The 23,505-nt window shown below is 51.8% G+C and overlaps 1 protein-coding gene and 1 long non-coding RNA gene across 5 annotated transcripts; one reads left to right on the top strand and one right to left on the bottom strand.

Moving 5' to 3' along the window:
- Positions 1–19: 19 nt before the first annotated feature.
- BACE1 (beta-secretase 1) lies at positions 20–23,199 on the bottom strand. Of its 4 annotated transcripts, none has more exons than XR_011249442.1 (10): positions 22,267–22,986; positions 7,806–7,894; positions 6,225–6,441; positions 5,630–5,767; positions 4,799–4,933; positions 3,767–3,868; positions 3,280–3,429; positions 2,848–3,019; positions 1,808–2,211; positions 20–317 (listed from the first exon to the last, which is right to left on the bottom strand). XR_011249442.1 is itself a non-coding variant. In XM_069555283.1 (10 exons), exons 5-10 carry the CDS (start codon positions 5,630–5,632, stop codon positions 1,970–1,972), a joined length of 804 nt encoding a protein of 267 aa, XP_069411384.1. In that variant the 5' UTR covers positions 5,633–5,767; positions 6,225–6,441; positions 7,806–7,894; positions 8,553–8,735; positions 9,105–9,171; the 3' UTR covers positions 186–1,969. The 4 variants fall into 4 exon arrangements, 3 of the variants coding, with proteins under 3 accessions (XP_069411382.1, XP_069411384.1, XP_069411383.1); XM_069555283.1 differs by lacking the exon at positions 22,267–22,986 and adding exons at positions 8,553–8,735; positions 9,105–9,171 and having other exon boundaries at positions 186–2,211; XM_069555281.1 differs by having other exon boundaries at positions 20–2,211; positions 22,267–23,199.
- Positions 11,287–14,566, top strand: LOC138421267 (uncharacterized). Its single transcript, XR_011249443.1, has 2 exons — positions 11,287–13,280; positions 14,231–14,566. It is a non-coding gene; the product is annotated as an uncharacterized lncRNA (long non-coding RNA).
- Positions 23,200–23,505: the final 306 nt, after the last annotated feature.

Here is a 23,505-nt window from a genome sequence, read left to right on the forward strand (position 1 = left end):
TATAAAGCAGAACGTGGCATTTTCATTTCATAGAAGCAATTCTGGAAGTTTATTTACACAGTAAGTTCGGAACCGGAAGTGGACAGTCTCCAATCTTCCTGTCAGTCTCTGTGGTCATGGGGTGTTCCCAGCCAGCCAGAGCAGCATCAAGTGCAGTGGGAATGAAGAGGACTCGGATAAAAAACTGTGACTCAGTATTCTTGTTTTATTGGTTTATGGCTTGTGGGCAGCTGACTGAGGCCAGGATCTCCCGAGTCCCTCCTTGTGTTTCCCTCTGCCTCTTCTGCAGGTATTTCCACTCTCTGCAGGTCCCATACCTGGAAGCAGTGTGTTGACCAGATAGGAATAGGATCCAGTGGAACAGTCAGAGAATGCAGCTCTTCCCACTAACACTGGTCTAGTCGACTGGCTTAGAACTGATAGGGAGGAAATGAACTTGGTCCCCACTGCCTGGCCCAAGAACCAGCCTGGGTGCCCAAGTCGTATGAGGAGTGGGGTGTAAAGAGCAGGATGGGGCCAAGGATGGCGTCCTTCAAGGGACTCTTGTGGTGAAAGGAATCAGAAAGCCTGGGGGCTGCCATCCTTTCTCCACGCAGCCTAGTTCCTGAAGGTGATGCTGCTGGAGCCAAAAAGCCCTGTGTTCCTGACACTCGTGGCATAATACTAGTGCCACTGTGGGATGCCTTAGCCAAATAAATGAGGGCGACCTTGAGAGGGTGAGAAGGCAATGAAGCTGCTCTGATTATGTCAAGATCTTAACTGCCACTTACAGCTGAACAGAAAGAAATCCAGGCAGGGGTATAGAGCATCAACTCTGTACCTGTCGAATGAATCTCCAGGATTCTGCTTTCAAGGATTAGCGAGGGGAGGACTCCTATCTGCTCTTAGCACCTCAGCTGCGAAGCTCCGGAGGAATGGGGCTTGGGCGGGGGTGGGGTGAACAGGCAGCCAGGAAGACAAAGTGCAGCCTATTGTATTTGCTCTCTCTGGTTGATTTCCCATAGGGCATCTGGGGCTCCTGGGGTTGAGGATGTTTCAGTGCTGCCTATCACATGTAGACTAGAGGGTTCAGGTAGGGACAAGGAATTAATAAGGTAGAAACTCATTTGTCAGATGGAACCTTTTAGTGGGCACTTTTCCTTTAAGAGAGCTAAAAAGAGCTTTTTGGCTAGAGAAGCCCTTTTTCCCATCGCACTTTTGGTCCGGCTGCAACCACAGAAAAGAAGACGCTGGGAAGCAACACCCATCCTAGAAGATGGGCTCTGTCTTGGAGATGCTGTCTAAAACGGCCTGGCGAGCAGCTGCTTTCTAACCTTGCCTAGCGCTGATCCCAACTGTTCCCTGTCTTTGCACTCCCTCTCTGTCTCCTCGTCCAGCCACCCCCATTTGTACAAATTATTTGTACAAATTGTGTTTTAATTTTTTTTTAATTCAAGAGGCAGTCTTTGCACCAAGGTTAGGTTTGTCTATACAGTCCCTATCTCTAAAGCAAATAGCAACCTGTGCATCCATCCGTTCCCGCTGACTGGCCAGCAGGGAAACAAGATTGGCCCTTGCTCTGCCAGGGTACTGTAGAGATACCTGTTGGGCGGGGCGGGGGGAGGTCACCTTACTTCCAGAAGTAAAAAAAAGGAGAATACTTTGGGTTGGAGACTCTGTAAAGGGATGGTGGTCAAAGGTTCAGGGCTGAAGTTTCAGGCAGCAGGATTTCCCAACTCAAGTCTGAGGTGACCAAGAGTATTCCCGCTGTCAGAGTACTTCTTTCTTCCCCGTCCTGGTTCCTACAGGTGCAGTCCCTGCAACCCACCTTGCCAGCTTTTCCTTCTTCTCTGTCAAGACAGAGGCATTGGTGGGTGGGCGAGGCTCTTGAGGTGCCCTGGCCGCAGGTGCCATCCGTGTCTCCTCCTCGTGGCCAGGGTGAGCCACCAGCTGCGGTTCGGGGGTGTCTCTCTCCTGCCCGCACGCCTCCTCACTTCAGCAGGGAGATGTCGTCAGCAAAGTCGTCGTGCTGGTGGCGGAGGCAGCGGAGGCAGCGCCACTGGCACACCATCAGGCAGAGGGGCAGCATGAAGAGCGCGCAGATGGCAGCCATGACGTAGGCTATGGTCATGAGGGTCGACTCGTCTGTCTGCGGGATGTTGTAGCCACAGTCTTCCATGTCGGGGGTGACGAAAGGGCCCTCCACCGCTGCCGTCCTGAACTCATCATGCACTGGGGAAAGGGCATATGTGAGTCACAAAGCAGCTAGGATTACACAGCAGAACGAGCTTCCTGGGACAGGCCTTGAAACCAGCCCTTGAGGAGGCTGTAGAATCTCCCTTCCGGGTGATGCTTAGGAGCAGGACAGACAGCCACTGCTAGTGGAGGCACGGCTCTCCCCGCCAGGTCATTGAGGGCAGCAACCTTTTCCTGTCTCCCTGTCCAGTAGGAATGATACCTAAAATCCAGTCATTCTAAGTTGACCAAAAAGCCAGCCCCACATATACTTAGTAAACTCACCTGCTCCTGCTGAAACTCAGTGGCAAGCCCCTGCTAGTCATGTTCAGCTCTGGCTTACGGCAGCTGACAGGGTCGCCGCTGGCCCAACCCACTGCCTGTGGATCTAGAGCTTTCCGGGGTGCCGGAGCAAATGTTACTGCTCCGAGTCTCCAACAGAGGTTGCCAGTCCAGGCAGGGGTCACCACGCCAAGTGACCACAAGAAAAGCACAAGCACAGACACTAGCTTTTACACAATGTGTGGCCTCTGGCTTGAGGTACCTCCCTCCCAGACGGATAGGGGCCTGGTGCCCTCACCGCTGGACAGGGAGAACAGACTGACCCCACACCCCCATCCCTGGTGCTCTCACCATGGCAAGCACTGACAGCAAAGCCGATTCGTTTCCGGGCCCGATCAAAGACAACGTAGAAGCCCTCCATGATGACTGCTCCCATGACAGTGCCGGTGGACGACTGTGAAATGGCGAACTTGTAACAGTCGTCTTGGGAGGTAGCCACATCTTCCACGGGCCGCAGGTATTGCTGAGGATAAGCAGTCACAGGGTGAGAGTTCGTGTTTTCCTCTCTCCCACACCAGCTCTGCCTTCTTGGTGTCGATACCCTTAGGCTGCGTTTGCCTTGGCCGCCCCTGAGCTCCATGGGTCTGGTTTCCCCCAGAGCCCTTTACCACTGGGCCCTCATCTGTTTTGTCTTCCGAGTTCCAGGAAGCCAGGCCTGCTGACTATCTCTTAGTCTACTTTGTTCTCGTCCTGGGACCCCACTGATCACGGCTAGGGACATACCTGTGGAAGGATGGTGATGCGGAAGGACTGGTTGGTGACCTCGCCCATTAGGTAGAGTGAGATGACTGGGAAAATGTTCCACGGGGTGGTGCCTGCTTGCCAGCACACCAGCTGCTCCCCTAGCCAGAATCCGTCTGGGAACTTCTCCGTCTGTGTTGGCAAGAAAGGGATAACAGTGAGACCACCTCGCCCCTCCCATTTTCAGATCACACTTACTGGGCCCTAGATGTGCTTTTCCGTGAAGTACCTAAACCGAGGGAAGCTAAGCCAAAACCCAGGGATTAGAGGAAGAGAGCAAGAGTGAAGGCTAAAACTGACCAGGGAGACTGTGTGCGAACAGACTGAGGCCCATGGAAGAGAACCACTTTTAAGTGATCTAAGTAGAGGGGTCTGAGGGTAGGCGTCTTGGCTCTTGTGGAGGACTGTGGCCCTCGTGACTTTCCATGACACTGTTATCTTTTGTATCCCTGTCCTTACTCCCACTGACCGAGGAGGCTGCTTTGATGGATTTGACAGCAGCTTCGAACACTTTCTTGGGTAATCGAAGGTTGGTGGTGCCACTGTCGACGATGCTCTTGTCATAGTTGTACTGAGAGGGAGAAAAGAGGTTAGCATATCAAAAGCCTTTTTGATGCCAGGCATTGGCCAAAATTGGAGGGGTGAGTCTGACTACTTGGGGTCCTTCCTGGGTTGGCATCCTGGCTTTGCCACTTCTTTGGTGGATCTCTTTGGGCAAGTTACTGAACATCTGTGCCTCAGTTTCCTCATCTGTAACATGAGGATAATAAAAGTACCTACCTCAAAGAGTTACTATAAGCATTAAATAAATTAATATATTTGAAGTGCTGAGAATTGTGCCCGGCATATAGGAAGCAGTCAGTAAACGTTAACTCGTGTTTTCTTAGGTGGGTAGACATTCTCCAAATCTTGAAAATAAAAACGTCTTGTATAATACTTTTAACTTTTCATAACACATCTGTATCTGTTCTAACTTAATGTACATTAAGAATCTAGGTCAGGAATGCCCAAACAGTTCAGCTGCTGGGTCCTGCCGTGTGTCAAGCACTGGGATAAACACTTTATTCATTTTCTCTGTTTTCACCACAGTCTTTGAAAAAGCTGTTTTTACTTCCATTTTGCAGATAAGGAAATTGAAACACAGAATAGTGACTTGCCTGAGGGCACGTAGCTAGACCAGAGCTAGAAACCAAGGCTCTGACTCTGAAGCCAGAGCCTTCCACAGCATCGTGGCACTCTGCCTCTAGGACCACTTGCCCAGGGTCACAGAGCAAGACGTGCTTCTTCCTTACCAGACGTTAACCCATGTGGGCCCTGGTCCCACGTTAAATCTCTGATCCCGCTGTGACCTTTAAGTTCCTGGCAGTCCCACGCTCAGCCCCCAGCCCTCCTGCAGGTCCTGCCCCTCTGCCTTTATCCTCCCAGCCTCATAACTCAGGGTCTGGCCTCATGCTCTGTTGCTCCCGCTTACCTCTCCCTGCTTCCCCCTGGGTTTTGTTACCTCCTTGCAGTCCATTTTCAGATCCTGTCCATTGATCTCCACCCGTACAATGATCACCTCATAATACCACTCCCGCCTAATGGGAGTATACCAGAGGCTGCCCGTGTACAGCGAGTGGTCGATACCCCCAATGATCTAGGGGAAAAAAAAGGCAGTACCCATGAGCCGACACAGAAGGACAGCAAGTCACCGAGAGTGCCAGCAGTAGGAGCAGCCATTTCGGGGTTGAGGGGGCAGCAGGGCAAATCCCTCTGCACATCTGCTTTCTCATTTTCCTGCATCTAATCAGACCCCGTCCTAAAGCAATCGATACTCTCTTCAGTGTGTCAAGGATGTATTCAGGGGAGGAGGCTTTCCAGAATTTTTAATTACTTGTTTCAGAATCACACAACCCTTGATATAAAGTTATTTAAACCTAAACTGGCGCAATAAATGTGGAGTGAATGATAACTTGCTTCTATTACAAGTTTTATTTTCTCTGCTTGTTGGAGATAGAGAACCATTCACCAGTTATCCTAATTAATTAATAAATGGACTTTTAAACTCCTTACATCTCTGCCTTCTGATCATCAGACTGAATTGTCTTGATTTGAGAGGCCTTATTATTACTTCCTTTGAAGTTTTCCTAATCCTCTCTCCTCCTTTCCGAGTTTACCATAGGAGCCTCAAATCCTTTCTGGACGATGCAGAGAAGACAAGGGTGGAAGAAGAAAAGTGGAGGTGGGGACTATACAGAGGTTTCTCTTGATTCTTAGTAGTGGAGCCCAAGGCTGTGGTGGAGCCTCAGAGGGCGGGAAGCAAGGGGGCTCCCCTCTCCTAGGACCTACTCACCATGCTCCCTCCAACTGAGGCCAGCGCTTCCGACTGGTTGAGGGGGAAGCCAGCACCACAGAGCTGCAGTGAGAAGAGATTGGGCACGTGGGTCTGCTTCACCAGGGAGTCAAAGAACGGCTCCAGGGAGTCATCAGGCTGTGCCAGAGAGAGACAAGGAGTGAGTCCTGGCTCAGAGGGCCCCGGTGGAAAGAGGAGCGGGGCAGGGGGCAAAAGCAAAACTTGGGAGGGTGTTCCGGGAAAAGACCATCTTACGGTACTGAGATTTGGTGGTGAGAGGGACAGCAAGGCACACTGGCAGTGCAAACAGGAAAGATCTACAGGATCGATGATTCCCATCTGCTTAACCTGTCTCAGAGTTATGGGGGCCTCTCTTATTCTAAAGATCCGAGAGTCAGTAGAAAAAACAGCCTGTTCCTCTACCTGTCAGCATAGTTCAGCCCTCTGTAGGGATCAAGTTCAGACTGCCACCCTGTCCCCTGTCAAGCAGCTCTTTAAACGGATTTGTTTCCCTCCCTTCCTCAGTCCCCTCCCACCCCTCTCCTCCAACTCTGTCCCTGTACAGCGTGCAGACAGAGTGCCTTGTTCCTCTCACCCGGGCGATCTCCGCATAGGCTAGCCCCAGGATGCCTTCCCAGTTGGAGCCATTGATGAAGAACTTGTCTGATTCTGTGATGGCAGCAATGTTGGCACGCACGGTGACGTTGGGGCCGTGGGGGATGCTCACCAGGTCAGTACCCAGCTCCCCCTCCCACTTGCCCTGGGTGTAGGGCACATACACGCCCTTTCGGAGGTCCCGGTACGTGCTGGACCTGTGCAAAGGAGGCAGAGATCTGTGGGTGCATAACCACAACCAGTAGGGATCTAGCATCCTACCTACTCCCTGGTGCCTGATCTCATCCCAGGTATCTGCACGCTGCTGTCAGGCTGCTCCACAGAGCATCCGTAGATGATTCACTCAGAACAGAATGTCAAGTGACCTTGCTTGGGGCTCGCTCTCCTGTGTCCACAGCTCATATTCCTAGATCTGGAGCTCTGGCCCTGCAAGAACAAGCCTAGGCTTTGTGTATTGTGCCTGCTGCTGCGGAAGGGACAGCTAGCAAGCATCTCCCACCTCTCACCCCCCGACCTTATCTCACTCCTAAAGAAAAGGAGCCATTGACTCTTGCTGCCTTGGGACCTGGTGGTACCATCTGAGTGGTAGAGAAAGTACCAGGCGGGGTGAGTGTGGAATCTCTTCAGCAAGTCGTCCAAGGACAGGGTTTGCACAGGCACCTCAGCAGTGTGGGTAGGCAAGGCACAGCCCTTGGAGGAAACTTGCTCATCACCCTGAGTCTCCCCGCCTGTGTGGGATCACACTGACCAGGGCTTGTGTGTAAGTCATGGGGCAGCAAGGGGACACAGATCTGGAATGAATGCTCCTTCACTCATCCTGACCACGCCCCTTTCCCTGACTGCTTTCTTGAGGTTGGAAAGTTAAAGGGGAGGGGCCTGAGAAGGCGGCTTTGGCATCTGCCTACAAGTCCAGGGATGGGATGTCAGTCTCCTCTCATATGTTTTCACACACAGATACACCACTTCCTGCTCTTCTGTTAAAGGGGCTCCCAGATCACCCCTCACTGCCCCTCATACCTTAAAAGCCCACTTCTACTGTCCCTCCCACCCATTAGTCAAGTCCAGCTGCAACTCTGGGGATGCACAGGGAAGCATTTAGCTTTCAGTCCCTGATGACCAGGTCAGGCAGTGGGATTGTGGAAGGCTTGTCCTTCGCTTCCTTGCACTGTGTCAGGTGAGGACACCGCAAAGGAAGCTGTCACTGCAGCGTGCTCAGCCTCGACTTAGATGGGTGTCGGAAAACGAGAGCCACTGAGGTCTGTGGGATGGAGCCCCCACACCCCGCAGTTAAGGCGGGGAGACAGAGGACCCCGAGATTGTACTGTGAGTTTTGGGGCTGCTCTCCCTCCCCCAGGAAGTTGCCCTGTCTCAGAACTGGAGCGTGTCCTGGCCACCCCTTAACTTACCATTCCACCCAGCTTTTCTACTCCCCCTCTCCCTCCTGTCACTGGGTCACTGTCTGGGGAGCTGGTCCTTCTCCCTGCAGCTCCTCCATCCCAGACCCTCCTTGGCCCTGGGTCTTTGGGAAAGGGCCCTCCCCCTTGCTCTCCCTGGTACTCACAGCTGCCTCTGGTAGTAGCGGTGCAGGAAAGGGTGGGGGGCAGCCCCTACTGCGAAGTTACTGCTGCCTGTGTCCACCAGGATGTTGAGCTGCCAGAGAAAAGGGAGAGGAAGATGTTAGGACAGGAGGCCTGGACTCACTCCCTCCGTTGCTCTGTCCTGCACCCCCCGCCCGCCCCAGCCACGTGGTCTCCCTTTGGAGTGTCCAGGGTGAAGCTCCCAGATGCAGGACTGGACAGACTGGCCCCTGTTAGTACCAGGACCACAGACACAGGGTGGCGTCCTGTGACAGCCTCCTCACAGCCTCAGAAGCCTTGTGTCTGCTTCTGTCTTCTCTGCAGGACTGGAATGTTTTCTGTGTCATCAGAGCCACGTCACTGGCGCGTGTATGTTTCCATTCCCGTTTCTGCCATCAGATGCCCTTCCTCACCCTGGGTTCTGGCCCAGCCTGTCTGCAGAGCTCGCCCTTTCCCCTCATCTCTGGTTCTAGGGGGCACGTCACCGGCAGGCAGCCTGGCTCGTCCCCCTCCCGGCTCAGAGACCAGCTGTTCTCGGAGCTGACACTGGCCAGGGGCGCTGTGGGCACCAGGATGGAACAGGGAGACCACGTGTTTCTGACCCTGCCTGCCAGGATAGAGCTCCTCACGAAGCGATCCCCTCTGTCTCAGAGGGGACCCAGACGTAGGAGTCCCACCGGGGAGGTACTGGGGAGCCGGGAGTCCCGTGTGCGGCCCTGGTGAAAAGCCACCTCTCAGGCCCGGTGTTGGCTCAGCACAGACAGACAGCTGTCGTCCTGCCGGTCCTCGCTGCGCAGCTCTGTCTTCGTCTCTTCCGCCTCATCCTTCTTCCTCCCGAGATGGCCTGACCCCTCCTCAGGGGGTCAGCCATTTTTTGGTGTCTCCTCCATCCTCACAGGCACAAAGGAAAGGCCCTGGTCCTCAGGAGCACAGTGATCTATCAAGGCAATCCTCTCTTGGCGGCTTACTGTGCCCTTCGCCTCAGCTCCTCCCCCGACCTTGGGGCCCTCCATTTCTGTATCGCTTCTCCTCAGTGCCGTGAAGTCAGCTGACCTCGGCTGTGGTGCAGGCTCTGACCTTGTCACCCTGGGCAGGTCACTGTGTTTCCCGCACCATCTGGTTCTTTGGCTTCTTCCTGCTCTCAATGGTCCTCTGGGGCTCTGGTGACTATACCTCCCCCAGCGCCCGCTTGCCCAGCCCTCAGACCCCACCTCCTCCCCCTTCCCAGCCCCAACTCCTGGCCTGGCTCTCCTTTCTTCTCATCCCCCCAGCCCAGCGCCTACCTCTCCCCTCTGTCCCTCTCCCTGGTCTCTTAGCAGCCTCCAGCCCCAGATGCTGCGCTTTCAGAGAGAATCAATAAAGCGGGAGGCACAGCAGTTCAGATTTCAATCAACCAGGTTAATGATTAAAAAGTCTGCTTCACCCACCCACTCCTCAGGACGCCGTCCCCCACCTGCCAGGACTCTGGTCTCCATCCTGGGGGCTGGCCTCAGGTTTACAGGGATCCCTGTTACCACTGGACCCCAAAGAAAGAGGGTCTCCACAAGCTGGTGCCCGTGGTTGGTTGGGGGGTTGGGGTGGAGTACGGGCACCTGGCCAGCCCTAAGGGAAACCAACCACCCTTGACCCTGGAATGGCAGCCTTATCTGGGGGCTTCAGGCCTCCCCACTCCAAATCTCTCTCCTGCAGGGGGAAGAGCCCTCTCTGCAGGTCCTTCCCTTCCCAGCCTGGAGGGCCCCATCTCTCCTGGTGCCCTTCCAGTCCTAGCCTTTCTCCTCACCTGAGGAAGGTCTCCTCACTCTGCCCAGGAAGGCAAGACTCCCTCCACTCCCTCCCCCTCCCTCTAACAACCCCCCACACCAGGAATTCAGGCTCCCACTGCTCTCCCCGCCTCCCCCTCTGCACCCTTCACAAAAAAGGGGGAAACCAAAATAAACAGTTGCCATTTCCTCCCAAGCAAATGTCCTGTCAGTTTGCCCTCTGCACTGTGATCCTGCTTCTGAGAGGTGAATTTGGTCCTGTCCTTCCCACATCTCTATCATGAGTCCCCTGGGCAGCCTGAAAGGGGAGGCTTTACATGCAGCCAGATCTTAGCTAACGCCCTCCCCTCTTATTTCACCAAATAGGGGCATCCAGATGGACCCCCCCATCCCCCACGACTATCATTCCATCTGTCCTTGCTGTGCTGTGTCCTGCCTCTCAGTGGACCCTCCTCCTAGCTCTGGAGGATTCAACTCTCATGCCACCCTACCCCCACCCCCAAATCTGCGATTCTTCCTATTGGCATTTATAAATGCTTGTCCCTTCATTAAAAAAAAATCTTTACTCTCACACCCGCCTCCAGTCACCCTCTCTCTCCTCTCCCTTCACAACCAAAGTTATCGGACAAGCTGTCTTCATTTCTCCACCTCCTACTCATTCCGCAACCCATCCTCAAACTGAGTCTTGCCTCTATCCCTTCCTCCACTCTAGCACAGCCCTTACTACGGTTACCAAGGACTTCACATCAGCAAATACAAAAGACTGTTTTCAAATCAATCGTCATCTCACTTGACTTCTCTAGAACATTCAATGCTGCTGACCCCTCCCTCCGTAATAGTTATTTTTTATTTGACCATACCAGTCTTGGTTGAGGCATATGGGAGCTAGTTCCCCAACTGGGGATGGAAGCTGGGCCCCCTGCACTGGGAGCTTGGAGTCTTAGCCACTGGACCACCAGGGAAGGCCCCCTCCCTCCTTGAAACACTATTCCCTGTTGCCCTGTCGCATACTTTCTTCCCGCCTCTGATGGATCTTCTGTCTACTCTGCAGGCTCACGTCAAGGCCTGGGCTTTGGTCCACTTCCTCTCCCACCCTGCTCTGTCCGCAGGACATCTCATCCATGGCAGCGGCTGCAATCACCACCTATATCCCTGTGACTCCCGAACTTAAAGCTCCAGGTTCTTACTCTTTGTTGAGCTGCCTCAAAGACACCTGAACTTCGAGATGGCCAGGGCTGACCTTACCTGGTCCTGCCCATCTGTCTTTTCTCCAAAGTTTCCTCTGTTAGTCACCATCCATCTGTTCCATAAGTGAGCAGCTTCAGAGACATCCTAACACCTTCCTCTTCACATCTCTATCCAAGGCATCAACGAGTCCTGTCCAGTTAAGCTTAAAGGCCTCTGAAAGTATTCACTTCTTGCCAACTCTTTTGCTACCCCTGGCAGAGCTCTCATCTCATCCTAGAATATCACAATAGCTTCTCAACTGGTCCTGGTACGTCTACCCTTGATCTCGCCAACTTGTTTCTGTACTGTGGCTAATGTTCTTTCCAGAGTGTAGATGTGAGCAAGTTACCCTCCCATGTCAATGGTTTTCCTTTTGCTATTATGATAAAGATTTAAAGCTTTAATGTTTCCTATAGAGCCCTTCATGGTCCAACCCTGCCTCCTTGTAGCCAGCCTAGCTTGTCCCATGCTTCCCACCAGCCACAGTGGCCTCATTTCAGGTCCTCCAATCAGCCATGGCCCCTCCTCAAAGACTGCTGCGTGGGTCATTCACTCTACATGGACCATCCTCCTGTCCACTTGCAGTTCTGTCTACTCATCATCCTTCAGTCTGAGCTCAAAAGGGTCTTCCTCAAGGAGAAAGACCAGGTCATATTTTCTTGTTAAGATGCTTCCATAGGACTTGCCACTGAATCTCACCTTTCCTTGTATCTAATTTTTTTTTTTTAATCTCCATTGTGTCCCCAGTGCATATCACAGTGCCTAGCAATAAGCATATCTTATTCATTTATTGGCTGTGCTGGGTCTTAGTTGTGGCATGCGGGATCTAGTTCCCTGACCAGGGATCAAACCCAGGCCCCCTGCATTTGAGTCAGCCACTGAACCACCAGGGAAATTCTCATAAGTATTCCTTGAATTAATGAATGGTTAGAGGAAAAAAGGGAAAGAGCTAACCTACCCTATTTTCAGGGTGAGGGAGGGATCTCTCAGTGGCCCCCAAACTGTGGGTATTTTTAGATTATAGGTGTGGCTCTAGCTCAGACCTGCCTTCCTCTCACCAGGCCTACTGGTTTGACCGGCAGCCTGGAGTCCTTGAATCATCTTACATCTTCCTCGTCGCTTGGGGCCAGGTCAACTCAGAAGTCTCTGTAGCTCTGGCCTTGGGATGCCCAGAGGGCCGCAGCTTGGGGTCAGGACGAGGTCAGTGCCAATCACTTAACAAACAAGCATGCCCCTGGGGGCCTTTGAGGGCCGGTAGCTTCACAGGGAAGTGCTAACAAGCCCTTCAGGGACCAATGCACCTGCCCATTCTGCTCTACTGGCAAGGCTCCCCTAGAGGGGTTTGCAGCAGTGATCTTGGATGATGAGACAGGCATGGAGCTGGTGAGATCAGGGTAAACTCCTTGTCCCCCAAATCCCACCTGTCTTGGCCCCTGCTCTCACTAGCAGATGGGAGTTGCTTCCATTCTTCTGGATGAAAAGAACCTTCAGGAGTCATCTGTCTACTTGCCTGGAGAGAAGGGAGCTTGTTCTCATTCTGAGAGTTCTCCAGTTATTAAGAGTTATTGTTCTGGCCAAACAAACACAACTTTCCTTGGCAGCCTTCGCTAGGATCTTACCACTTTTGCATACCTCTGGGAGGGGGCTGTAACTCTGATTCTTTCTGCTAAAGGAAATTGTTTCCTTCTGTGTCGGCCTGAGTTTATGGGGAAGAGCCCTTATATTCTTGTATCACAAGCCTCTTGGTTGAGATGTAGGAGCCTTTCTTCCATTTCACAGAGGAGAAAACTGAGATCGAGGGTAAGTAAGGATTTGACCCCTGTTGCACACAAGCCTTCCCAGGTGGCTCTAGTGGTAAAGAGCCCACTGCCAATGCAGGAGACAGAGGGGACGTGGGTTCGATCCCTGCAACAGGAAGTTCCCCTATAGGAGGGCATGGCAATCCACTCCGGTATTCTGTGGAGAATCGTGTCTGGAGAACCCCATGGTCAGAGGAGTCTGGCGGGCTACAGTCCCTGGGGTTGCACAGTCAGACGTGACTGAAGCGACTGAGCGCACACACACGAGCCACAAAGCTTGGGTCGTTTGGTTCTGCCCACCCGTGAGAGTCTGCTCTTTCATCTCCTTGACATTCCTGTCTCTCTCATTTGGAAAGGAAAGGCAGATTGTTTCACTAGTGAATCCTACCTGCTGTGTCCCTGCCCTTGTGTGATCCCCCGTAACTTTGATGCCGGACTTGGCCACATTATTTGATTTGACCAATGGGACATCAACGAAGGAGGAAAGCAGAGGTATAAGTGTGTGCGCACTGGGTGGGGAGGGCACTGGCCTCCTGGGGTGTGGCCCTGAGATTGTACTTGAGGAGGCTCTGTCTTGCCTCCTTGAGGTTGAAAGACTTCATGGAGGAGGAGGTCCAGCCGGCCCAGCTTCATCTGGCCCCCAGCTGACCCACCAGCCACGTGAGGAGCCCAGGTAAGCCCTGCTGGAGAACCACAACCAACCCACAGAATCCTGAGACGATGACTCTTGTTTTACTTTGTTACGCTGCATCAGATAACTGATAACAAAACTTCCTGAATTAAATCCTGAGACCCTTGACTTCGGGGGCGCCTAACCACCCACAAGTCAGCTCCAAATGCCATCCCTTTTCTCTCCCCCTCTCTCATCATGCGTCTCAAGTTTCACAGGAGAACAACCATCTGTCACCTGCGCACAGTCCCTTCCCTTTGCCTGAAATGTTCTCTCCCTGTTTTGTCAAACTTCTGCTCAACTTCCAAGTCACCATTTAAACGTTCTTTTCCCCAACGGTCTTGCCCTGATGCCCCAGCCCAGCCTGGACTCTCACAGGTCCTCAAGAACACATGCTGCTCCATCTACCCCCTCATCCAACTTGAAACCATTTATCCGATGGCTGGCTGTCCCACACATGGCGAGCTCCACAAGGGCAGGGAGCATGTTTCTGAGCTTATTATCTAGTTCTTACCTAGCCCTTAGTAGGTGCTCTGTAACGATTTTTCTTAAACTGTAATTGTAATCATAATTGCCTCATTTGGTGCAGGTTTCTGGGACTATAGATTCTTGCTATAAGTTCTCCCTAGGGTCCTTTCAGGGATGATTTCCAGTCAGATACTGTGTATGGTGATGATAACAGTGGATGCCCACCATACCCATGAAATTGACAGAGTAGCTGCCCAGGTTCTTAGAGCAATTGGAGTGACTTCAGGACTTGCTGGTCCCAGAGGCTTCTGAGTCAGCTTCGTCTGCTTCCCTAAGTGGATATCCCCAGACCTAAGTTTGCCCAAGGCTGAGAGAGAGGGGCAAGGAAGGACACAAGGAGCAAGTCAGCAGCTGGGCATGGCAGAGGGCCAGCGCAGCACACAGCTCCTGCCTCTAACTGAGTCTGGCAATTCTGTCCCATCCAGGTGCCTCCCACCTTGACCAAGTCAGCTGACCGGATAGAAATGGACTCCTGTCCCAGACATCCTCTTCTTCCACTTTGCTCTCCAGGCTGAAGCTGGCAATCGATACCTGGGAGCAAGCAGACTCCTTGGTCTTGTTTTTAAAGGAATCGCAAGGAGGCCGGGTCACCCCAAACCCTAAGGGTACACTTCCCACTTTAGACAGGCTGTTCGATTTCCCCCAGGCTCAAATCCAGCTCAACTAATATTTATCAGTGCTACCTATTCAAATGCGATGATAAATGTAAATGGTCAAAAAACATATATGCTTACTATTCTGAAACAACAGATCTAAGACAATGGTTTTCAAATTTTTTTTTTAAGCAACAGAAGCTTTTCCCAATCTCATGCAGTATTCCAGTCTATCAAAGAGAAAAAAGCAGAAATGCTGTGGTTGGAAGAGAGATTTTTACTTCCTGTAACTCCATCCCCTCCTTGCCTCAAAGTGTCTTTTTAGCACCTTCAGTCTCCACGAAACCCACTTAGGAAATCCTACTCTGAGGGCATCACAGCCACTGCTGCCTGCTTATTGTCAGATGGTGTGTTCTTTCTGTTGTCTAACCTCATCCCATCTGCAGCTGACAGGGGCTGTAATCATCTCGGAGTCTATCAAGTGAAAATGAAGCTGATCTCTGGCATATACCTGCTTTCCCCCATGGTGCCCAGTTATGTTCCCTACATAGGTCTGTTTGCTCGAGCCATAAGGAGACACCAGGGTTCAGGCCTTGGGCTATCTGGTGAAAACTCCACAGGTGCTGGAGTCGAACAATTGGTAGTGTTTCCCAATCCCGAGAGGCCGACCAAGAAGTCCAGCCTGTACTTGGTGGGGTAACAGTGGTCAGCAGGCAGGGTAGCCACTGGGCCCCTCCTGCCAGGAGAAGCCCAGGGAACTCTAGGACCAGGAAAGTGGTCTGTTTCCAGAACTCCCCACTGCCCAGGCCCCCAAGCCAAGTGGCTCCCAGCAGACAGAGAAGTTAGATGTCAGGGAGGAAGCTTTCCTGAGGGATGTTTCTCTTCCTGGATTTTTAACCACAGTTTTCTGCTTAGCTTTTTACCAGAGATATCCAAGAAGGGCTCCTGACTGCCTACCTTAGTAAGAGGACACAGTCTTTCTCAATGCCTCCCACTCCCAGCTCTGAACTCTTTCCTTCCAGACCTGGGGAGGTGAAGGAGGAGACAGGTGTGAAAGGACAGCCTGAGAATCCTAGCAGAGGCTTATGTATAGTTGAAGCCCAAACCCCAATCTGGAGGTCGCCTCCCAGTGCTGAGGCCAACACTGTCTGGGGTTGTTGGGTTTCAGGGTTGTCTAACTTAGAGGGTGGTTCTTTGAGTTCAAAAGTTTTCAACCTTTTAATTAATCTTAATTAATTTAATTTTCAACCTTTTAACTCAATCTGCCAGTCAATCAACCACACCTGGAATTCCACTGTTAAAAAACAAAACTGACCTATGCTGAGAGGCCTGGGAGACTTGGAGGCAGGTGGGACGGGGGGCATGCCTGGTGAGTGGAAAGGTGGAAGGTACAGGGTCTGCCTGCTTACCTGTCTCCTAACCTCTCCCTCACCCTTGAGGTCCTGTTACAGAATCCCACAAATCACAGTTTGAAAATCATTCTAGGGAGGGGTCAGGAAAACCACTTCGTGCCTTCATGGTTTTTTTTTTTTTTTTAATATTTATTTGTCTGCCCTTGGTCTTAGTTGCAGCATGTGGGACCTAGTTCCTTCACCAGGGATCGAGCCCTGGCCCCCTGCATTGGGAGTATGGAGTCTTAGCCACTGGACCACCAGGGAAGTCTCTTCATGGGTTTTGAGATCCTGAATCTTCATAGTTTTCTTTCTTTCTTTTTAAAAATATTCATTTACTTGGCCATGCTGGTCTTTGCAATACTCAGGATCTTCAGTCTTCATTGCAGCATGTGGGACCTAGTTCCCTGACCAGTGACCAAACATGGGCCCCCTGCATTGGGAGCACAGAGTCTTAGTCACTGGACCATTAGGGAAGTCCCACTTGTAGTTTTCTATTTTTCTGATTACTTTTCTTTGCTCTCTTAATCTCTGTACCCAATATTCTTCCCCTAATCATTTCTCTCTTCTCTCTCCATTCTCTCAAAGAATAAGTCTGTTTGCTAATTTGACTTCCATAGCTACCTCTCTGCAGGTGATCCTCAACTCTTCCTGTCCAGTCCCAACTTCTCTCCTGGTTTCCAGATCCCCGTTCTCAGCTGAGGGCTTCCCTGATGGCTCAGATAGTAAAGAATCTGCCTGCAATGCAGGAGACCTGGGTTCAATCCCTAGGTCAGAAAAATCCCCTGGAGAAGGGAATGGCAACCCACTCCAGTATTCTTGCCTGGAGAATCCTATGGACAGAGGAGACTGGTGGGCTACAGTCCATGGGGTCACAAAGAGTCAGACACGACTGAGTGACTAACATTTTCACTTTCATTCTCAGCTGGTTGCATCCACAAGAATTGTCCACTGGCATCTCAAAGTCAACCAACATGTCCCAGACTATAGAGTGCTGGAAAGAGCCAAGTATGTGGAGTTGGAATCCAAAGATCAGGATTTGAATCCAGCTCTGTTCTTCCATAACTGAATAACTTGGAGCAAACCACTTAATCTCTTTGAGCCTCAGTTTCCTCCTCCCCAAAAGGGACATGCTAATACCTTGCCTGTGTAATGAAAGCATAATAATAAACATGGAATTTTGGTAAACTGTACTGTGCTTTAAACGTGCTCAATTGCTCAGTCATGTCTGAATCTTTTACAACTTCATGGGCTATAGTCTGCCAGGCTCCTCTGTTCATGGGATTTTCCAGGCAAGCATACTGGAGTGGGTTGCCACTTTCTCCTCAAGGGGATCTTCCTGACCCAGGGATCCAACCTGTCTCCTGCATTTCCTGCATTACAAACAGATTGTTTACCACTAAACCATCTGGGAAGCACATTGTGCTTTGAAAGCTTGTTCCTTTTGTTGTGTACCCTGACACAAACACAGTCAGAGAAGTTCAAAGGAAGTGGACTTCTCTTCCCTCTCCCCTGCCAGGGGCAAGGAACATCCGGTTGACCTGACAGGTGATGCCATCTCTTTGAAGACTTCTCCTTCACATCTTCTTTCAGACCCATGTGTCCTAACTGAGATCCTCTTCTTGGATTCTAGACCATCCAAGTTATTCTCCAGCCTGGAAATGTTTTCCTGGAACCAAAATTCACTAGACCATCTCTCTGCTGCCTCCAGAATGAAGCCCAACCCCCAGTCAGCCTCACAGCATCCTTATCACAACTTCCAGCTTCTTAGCATAGCTCATGGCTCTCTTTTTGAAGTTTTTCTCCCCAACCACTCTCCAAATAGCAAAGCTTTCTCATTTTTCTAGGCCATATTCAAATGCTACCTTTTCTAGCAAGCCTTTCCTAACACTGTCAGAAGTAGCCGCTGCTTTCTGTATACTTCTAAGACTCACTGTTCTTCTGTTTTTTGGGTTTTTTTTTGGCCGTACCTTGCAGAATGCAGAATTCCCAACCAGGGAGCAAACCCACACCCCCTGAAGTGTAAGTGTGGAGTTTTAACCACTGGACCACCAGAGAGCTAACTTCTCATTGTACCAAGTGTACTTGGTCTTATGTGATATTTAGGCACTTACGTATCTGGGTCTTACACCGAATCATGAGTGCTCCAAGGACTAAGACCGACATATCCTTCTCTTTTGTACGTGGTCAGTGTTCAACAAATATTGGTTAAACTGAAAATTGACCACCACCAGACTTCAATCCTAACGGTTAAATTATGAGCCTGTGTTTGGATGGTGATATGCATACCTTTCCAATGAGATGACATTCTTTCATTGAAGCGAAGAGAATGAAAATGCTTTCTCAAAGAGCTCCAGCCCTGCACTTACAATGGCTCATCCACAGTTCTACTTAGAAGTCTTACACTTTATTTATTCATTTGCTGAACACTTTTTAGGTGCCTTTTCTGAGTATGATGCTATCATAGATATTAGCTAAGGAGAAATGAAATCCTGCAGAAAAATAATCAATTAAAAAGGACATTGTCCTCAAGAGCTAGGTGTTTTATGAAATTTTTATGTCACAAACACAGTGACATGCCGATGAATACAGTAAGGGAGATGAGAAAATGGAAGCGGGATCTCTAATAAACTCTCTAATAAACTCTCTTCTCCTTCAAGATACACAAATAGGTAGGTAGTAAGGCTGAGTAGGGCTTTCCCAGGTAGGACTAATGGTAAAGAATACATCTGCCAATGCAAGAGACATAAGAGACGCGGGTTTGATCCCTTGGTTGGGAAGGTCCCCTGGAGGAGGGCATGACAACCCAGTCCAGTATTCTTGCCTGGAGAACCCCATGGACAGAGGAGCCTGGCAGGCTACAGTCCATAGGGCTGCAAAGAGTTGGCCACAACTGAAGTGACTTGGCACAGCACACACGCAAGGCTGAGAGGGAAGTCAAGGGTGAGACAGGGTCCAGTTTACTGACCAGCCAACTGGCTAGTTATTTTTCAGTCCCCATTTCTTCTGCTAGAATCTTAAAATGGTTAAGACCTTTTTATATAATGCAGGAATCACTGGAAAGAACAAAATAATCTATATAGAGTTTATTTTAAAACTTTTATAAACTGTAACCATAAATACAAAGATATATTCGTATATCCGCACTTCTAAACCATCCCTGGCTGCCAGCTTTCTCACAAATGGTCTTGTCATTTTCTAATTCATCCCAGATGGGAATCTTGAAATCATCTTTGACACCTTCTTCCTCACCCTCACACCAGTGTTACCAAGTCTGGTCTAACTGCTTCACACCGTCCCTTGCAGCCCGGTCTCCTTCCCATTTCCCCTGCTTACAGCCTCACGCCATCCTTGTCACAGCCCTCCACACTTGGACCTTTGTGATACAGCCTCCTGCTACCTGCATCCCTCAGTCCCATTCTTTCTAAACTTCAAATGTTTCTTTCTAAAAGATTGCTTCTTTTGTCATTCTGCTGCACAAATTCAATTCTCCCCTCACTTTGGCAGACCAAAGTCCGGCCTGGGTTTCTCACTGTCTCCTGAACAAGCACGCATAAACCCAGACACATACAACTCGTTCTCTCATTCACTGTGTCCTCACTTGGTCTCGGGGGAGATGGTGGGAAGGAGTGGATACACAAGGGAAGCACACCGTCTGGGGGGACCTTTCTTCACTGAAGCAGTCTCGCCCCTCCTATCCATCCTTCAAGACCATGCTCACAAATGCTCACAGCACATCTCTGTGAGACCTTGCCTGATTTTTACCTCCTCCGGGACATCTATAGGGACTTCCCTGGTGGTTCAGTGGTTAGGACTCCATACTTCCACTGCAGCGGTCATGGGTTCAATCCCTGGTTGGGGAACTAACATCCCACATGCCATATGATTTGGCCAAAGTAAATAAATAAAGTGAAGAAAAGAACCCCTCCCTCAGAAGAGTGTAGATGGAAAAAAAAATTTTTTTTAAAAGCAAATAACACCTACAGCATCTACTCCACTGTATTACAGATCAGTAATTTTCAAACCTGAGATTCAGCCTGCGATTCTGACCTAGGTATGGATGCATGGTGCGAAGTCGCTTCAGTCGTGTCTGATTCTTCTGTGACCCTATGGACCATAGCCCACCAGGCTTTGCCATCCATGGGATTCTCCAGGCAAGAATACTGGAGTGGGTTGCCATTTCCTCCTCCAGGGACTTAAATTTTCACTTCCACACTAAAGCTCTTTGAGGCAGAAAATACATTTCCTGTCTCTTTGTGTCTCAGTCTCCCAAACCCAGCAATTAGTTGCCTGGCACACAGAAAGTGCACCCCAAGTTTCACAGTTACTTGTTCAGGGCACTGTACCTGTCACATTCTCATTTGGTGCTTCCAAACCCCAGGGTCAGGAAAAAGGGCATCCTTCTCCCAGACTGCTGGGGGGAGAACTGAAGTCACCCAAGAGCGCGCAGACTGGCCGGTGTTGGCCTGGGAGCTGTAAGACAACCCCCAGAGTTGCCCCATCTGCCGTGGGCTCCGTGCGCTGGTGCTGAACTTTAAGCCCACTTTCCCAGTCTCCTGGGAAGGAGGGGGAGGAGCTGACATTTATTGGGAAATTGCTGTCTGTCAATGTGTACACTTTATCTCAAGGGTCCAAGGAAGTATGGTTAATAGGCCCCGCATTTACACGTTCTACATGTAACATGTGGAGGCTCAGAACACTCAAGTTTTATGCTTCCTTGCAGAACACAGAAGAGGCAGAAGTGGCCAGGCAAGTTAGAAGAAAGTGATTTCACATCTACTGGAGGTCAAGTATATGTCTAGGTGCATTGTTTAAGATGCTTTCACCGACAAAGTCTCTGTTAATCCTCACCATCACCTTGCAAAGGAGATCTCATATCACCCATTTTAAAGACACAGCAAGAGCCTCAGAGAGGTTAGATAATTTTCCCAAGGCCACACAGCTGGGAAAAGGAAAGGCTGTGGGTTGTGGAGCTGGCATTCCGGGTCTGTCTGACCCTGAAGCTCTTGTTGGTCCCACAGCCTGTCCTGTGTCCATGTCACAGGATCTATGCACAATTTGCACAGCACATCAGTAGCAGAAATGGAAAGAGAAACCAGGTCCCACAGCTTCCTGCTCCCTCACAACACCTGGCCTCCTGTTGGCTCAGGCTGCTAGAGGCCTGGATTCAGACTGTGTCCTTTTACTGGCTCAAGTCTGTTTATAGTGCACAGGCAAGAGGAGGGGTAAGTGGGGGAGCCCAGAGCCTTGGATCCGCTGGGGGGTGGGAGGTGGAAGATAGGCCTGGGTGGCATGGACCTTGGAAGTCTTGCTTCCATCAGGTAATTGGAAAGGTGGGGGCTGTGCTTCTCCCCCAGATTTGGTGCAAGTGCTGTTGAGAAGTCCAGGAAGTGTAGCGGTTCCCTCTGCCCATAGACACACTCCCACCTTCACCGACCCTCCCAAGGACAAGCCTCCCAGACACAGATCCGGGGGAGGGGGGTGGCTCAGATTCAAGGTGACACTCACCAGCACACACTCAGCCATCCTGCTACCCGTGCCCAGGACTCCCCACTGAGGAGGCAAATGCTCACAGAGGTCAGCCACAGCAACCCCATGGAGGGCTGCTCGTGGCCAACTCCTACCCAGGCAGAGGCGCAAAGGTTGCACCCTCCATGGCCACCTAGGAGGTACCTTGGAGGACTGTCAGGAAGCACAGGGCATGGGGATCTGGCAGGCAGTGTTTTCTCCATTGCTGCCACCCCCAAGCACCTATCAGCTCATGGAAAGAGTCTCATGCTTAGAAGGGGGTTCTGGCTCCTTCGCTCTATGCAATTTATGATCTGTCCTTTCCCCAGGCTCAGTTCAGTTCCCTCTGGCCAGTGCTCAGGGAGGCATCAGGTGGGGGAGGGGCTGAAGTGCAGGCTGCAAAGGGGTGGGGAGGAAGGAGGGACTGGGGAAGGCAACACTCAGCTCACAGCTTCTGGCTAGAGTGGAGGTCACAAGAAACCTCGCTTCACTGCCCTGCGGCCGCCCAGACAGAGGGAGAAAAGGGCTGATCCAACTCATGCCAGGATCCCTTGGTCAGAACCCTAGATGCTGAGATTGGGGGACCAAGACCCAGAGCAAAGGGGTGGGGAGACTCAGGCATGGTGTGGGCTGACACCTGTTCACAGCCCCTGTGGTTTGGACTCTTCACCAGATCAGGCCTTCCCCATCCACGTGTTTTTCTTGCCCTCAAATCCTTCCTGAGGGGTGTGTGTATAAGACTAGGAGTGAGGGGAGGACAGTCAAAGCCTGTGAGGGGAAGGGAAGTGGGAAGCGGGGCTTTTGGGCTGACTGCTGCCACTATGATCCCAGAGGATATGTTTGGGAGAGAATCCCTCCAGCCCGCCCCTTGCAGCCCCTGTTTTAGCAGGAGCCCCCTGCATGCTACACCCCCAGCCTCTCTTCCTCGGCTTATGAGGAGCGAGGGCAGTGCTGGCCCAGCAACCTTACCGTCTGTGGGGGGCTGCCCACGGTCATCTCCACGTAGTAGCCCTGCCCGGACTTGCCCCTCAGGTTGTCCACCATCTCCACAAAGCTGCCCCTCCGGCCGGGCTCCTCAGACTCCTCGTCGGTCTCCCGGGGCAGCCGCAGCCCCAGGGGGGCACCCCCCAGCCCGCTTCGCAAGGGCAGCCGGATGCCGGGCTGGGAGCCGTGGGCAGGCAGCACCCCGGAGCCCATCCACAGAAGGAGCCAGGGCAGTGCTTGGGCCATGGTGAGCCCTGGCCTTGGGGCACTCTGGGCTCACTTTGGCCCACGTCCGTCCCTGGGGCCTGCCCCCAACTCTGGGTGCTAGAGGTGGCTTCTCAGGAGAGTGAGCAGGAAGGCATCAGGGCTCCAGAGCCTGCAGGCCCCTCGGCCGGCCCCTGGGCCAGGAGGTGGGGATCAGACAGGAGAGATCCTCAGAGACAGAAGGGGAGGAGACGGCTCCAGAGACCGGCTACATCTGGCTGGTGGTCCAGCCTCAGCGGCGGTCCGGGAGAGGCCGTCTCGGGCCCCCCGGGGGGCTGGGCGGGGCAGGCATGGCAGATCTGAGGCTGCTTTCCTGGTCTTCCTGGTGGGGCGGCCGCAGGGGAAGAGTCAGGGGCTCCAGGCTCCTGCGGCTGCGTTTGCTGCTCAGGCCACCATAATCCCAGCTCCCAGGCAGCCCGGGGAGGCGGAAAGACTTGTGGTGGTGGCTGTCAAAGCCAAAGGGTTTTCGCTTTTCCCTGGGATTGCTGGGAAGTGTAGTCCTCCCATGGCAGGCAGCCTGGCTTCCGGGGTTGGTGAGGGGTCTGGGATGCCCTCTGCCGAGCCGGAGTCCACCCTGCAGAACCCTGGCTGCGCGGGAAGGGCCGTGGAGATGGAGCGGTGGCTGACCTTTCTCATTCCATTAGTCCTTCACTGGGCATTTCTGGAGCACCCGCTGTATGCCAGGCACTCTGCCAGGCCCTGGGGCCACAGAGAGAAATTTAAAATGCACGTGCAGCACACAGAATGATGGGACTTTAAGAAGTAGGGGTTTGGGGGTGGGAGAGTCCCTGGGAAGACTCAGAGGGAGGAAGTAATATTTAATTTGAACCTTAAAGAATGGGTGGATTTTCTAATAGCAGAGATTTGGATAGCAAAACTACGGGGTTTAGAAGGGTGTTCTTAGCAGCCAAAGGAAAGAGCAAGGTCAAAGGGGAAATGAAGAGAGTGGTCTGCTTTCAC

The sequence above is a fragment of the Ovis canadensis genome, chromosome 15 (genome assembly GCF_042477335.2).
Source record: "Ovis canadensis isolate MfBH-ARS-UI-01 breed Bighorn chromosome 15, ARS-UI_OviCan_v2, whole genome shotgun sequence".
Classification (NCBI taxonomy): domain Eukaryota; kingdom Metazoa; phylum Chordata; class Mammalia; order Artiodactyla; family Bovidae; genus Ovis; species Ovis canadensis.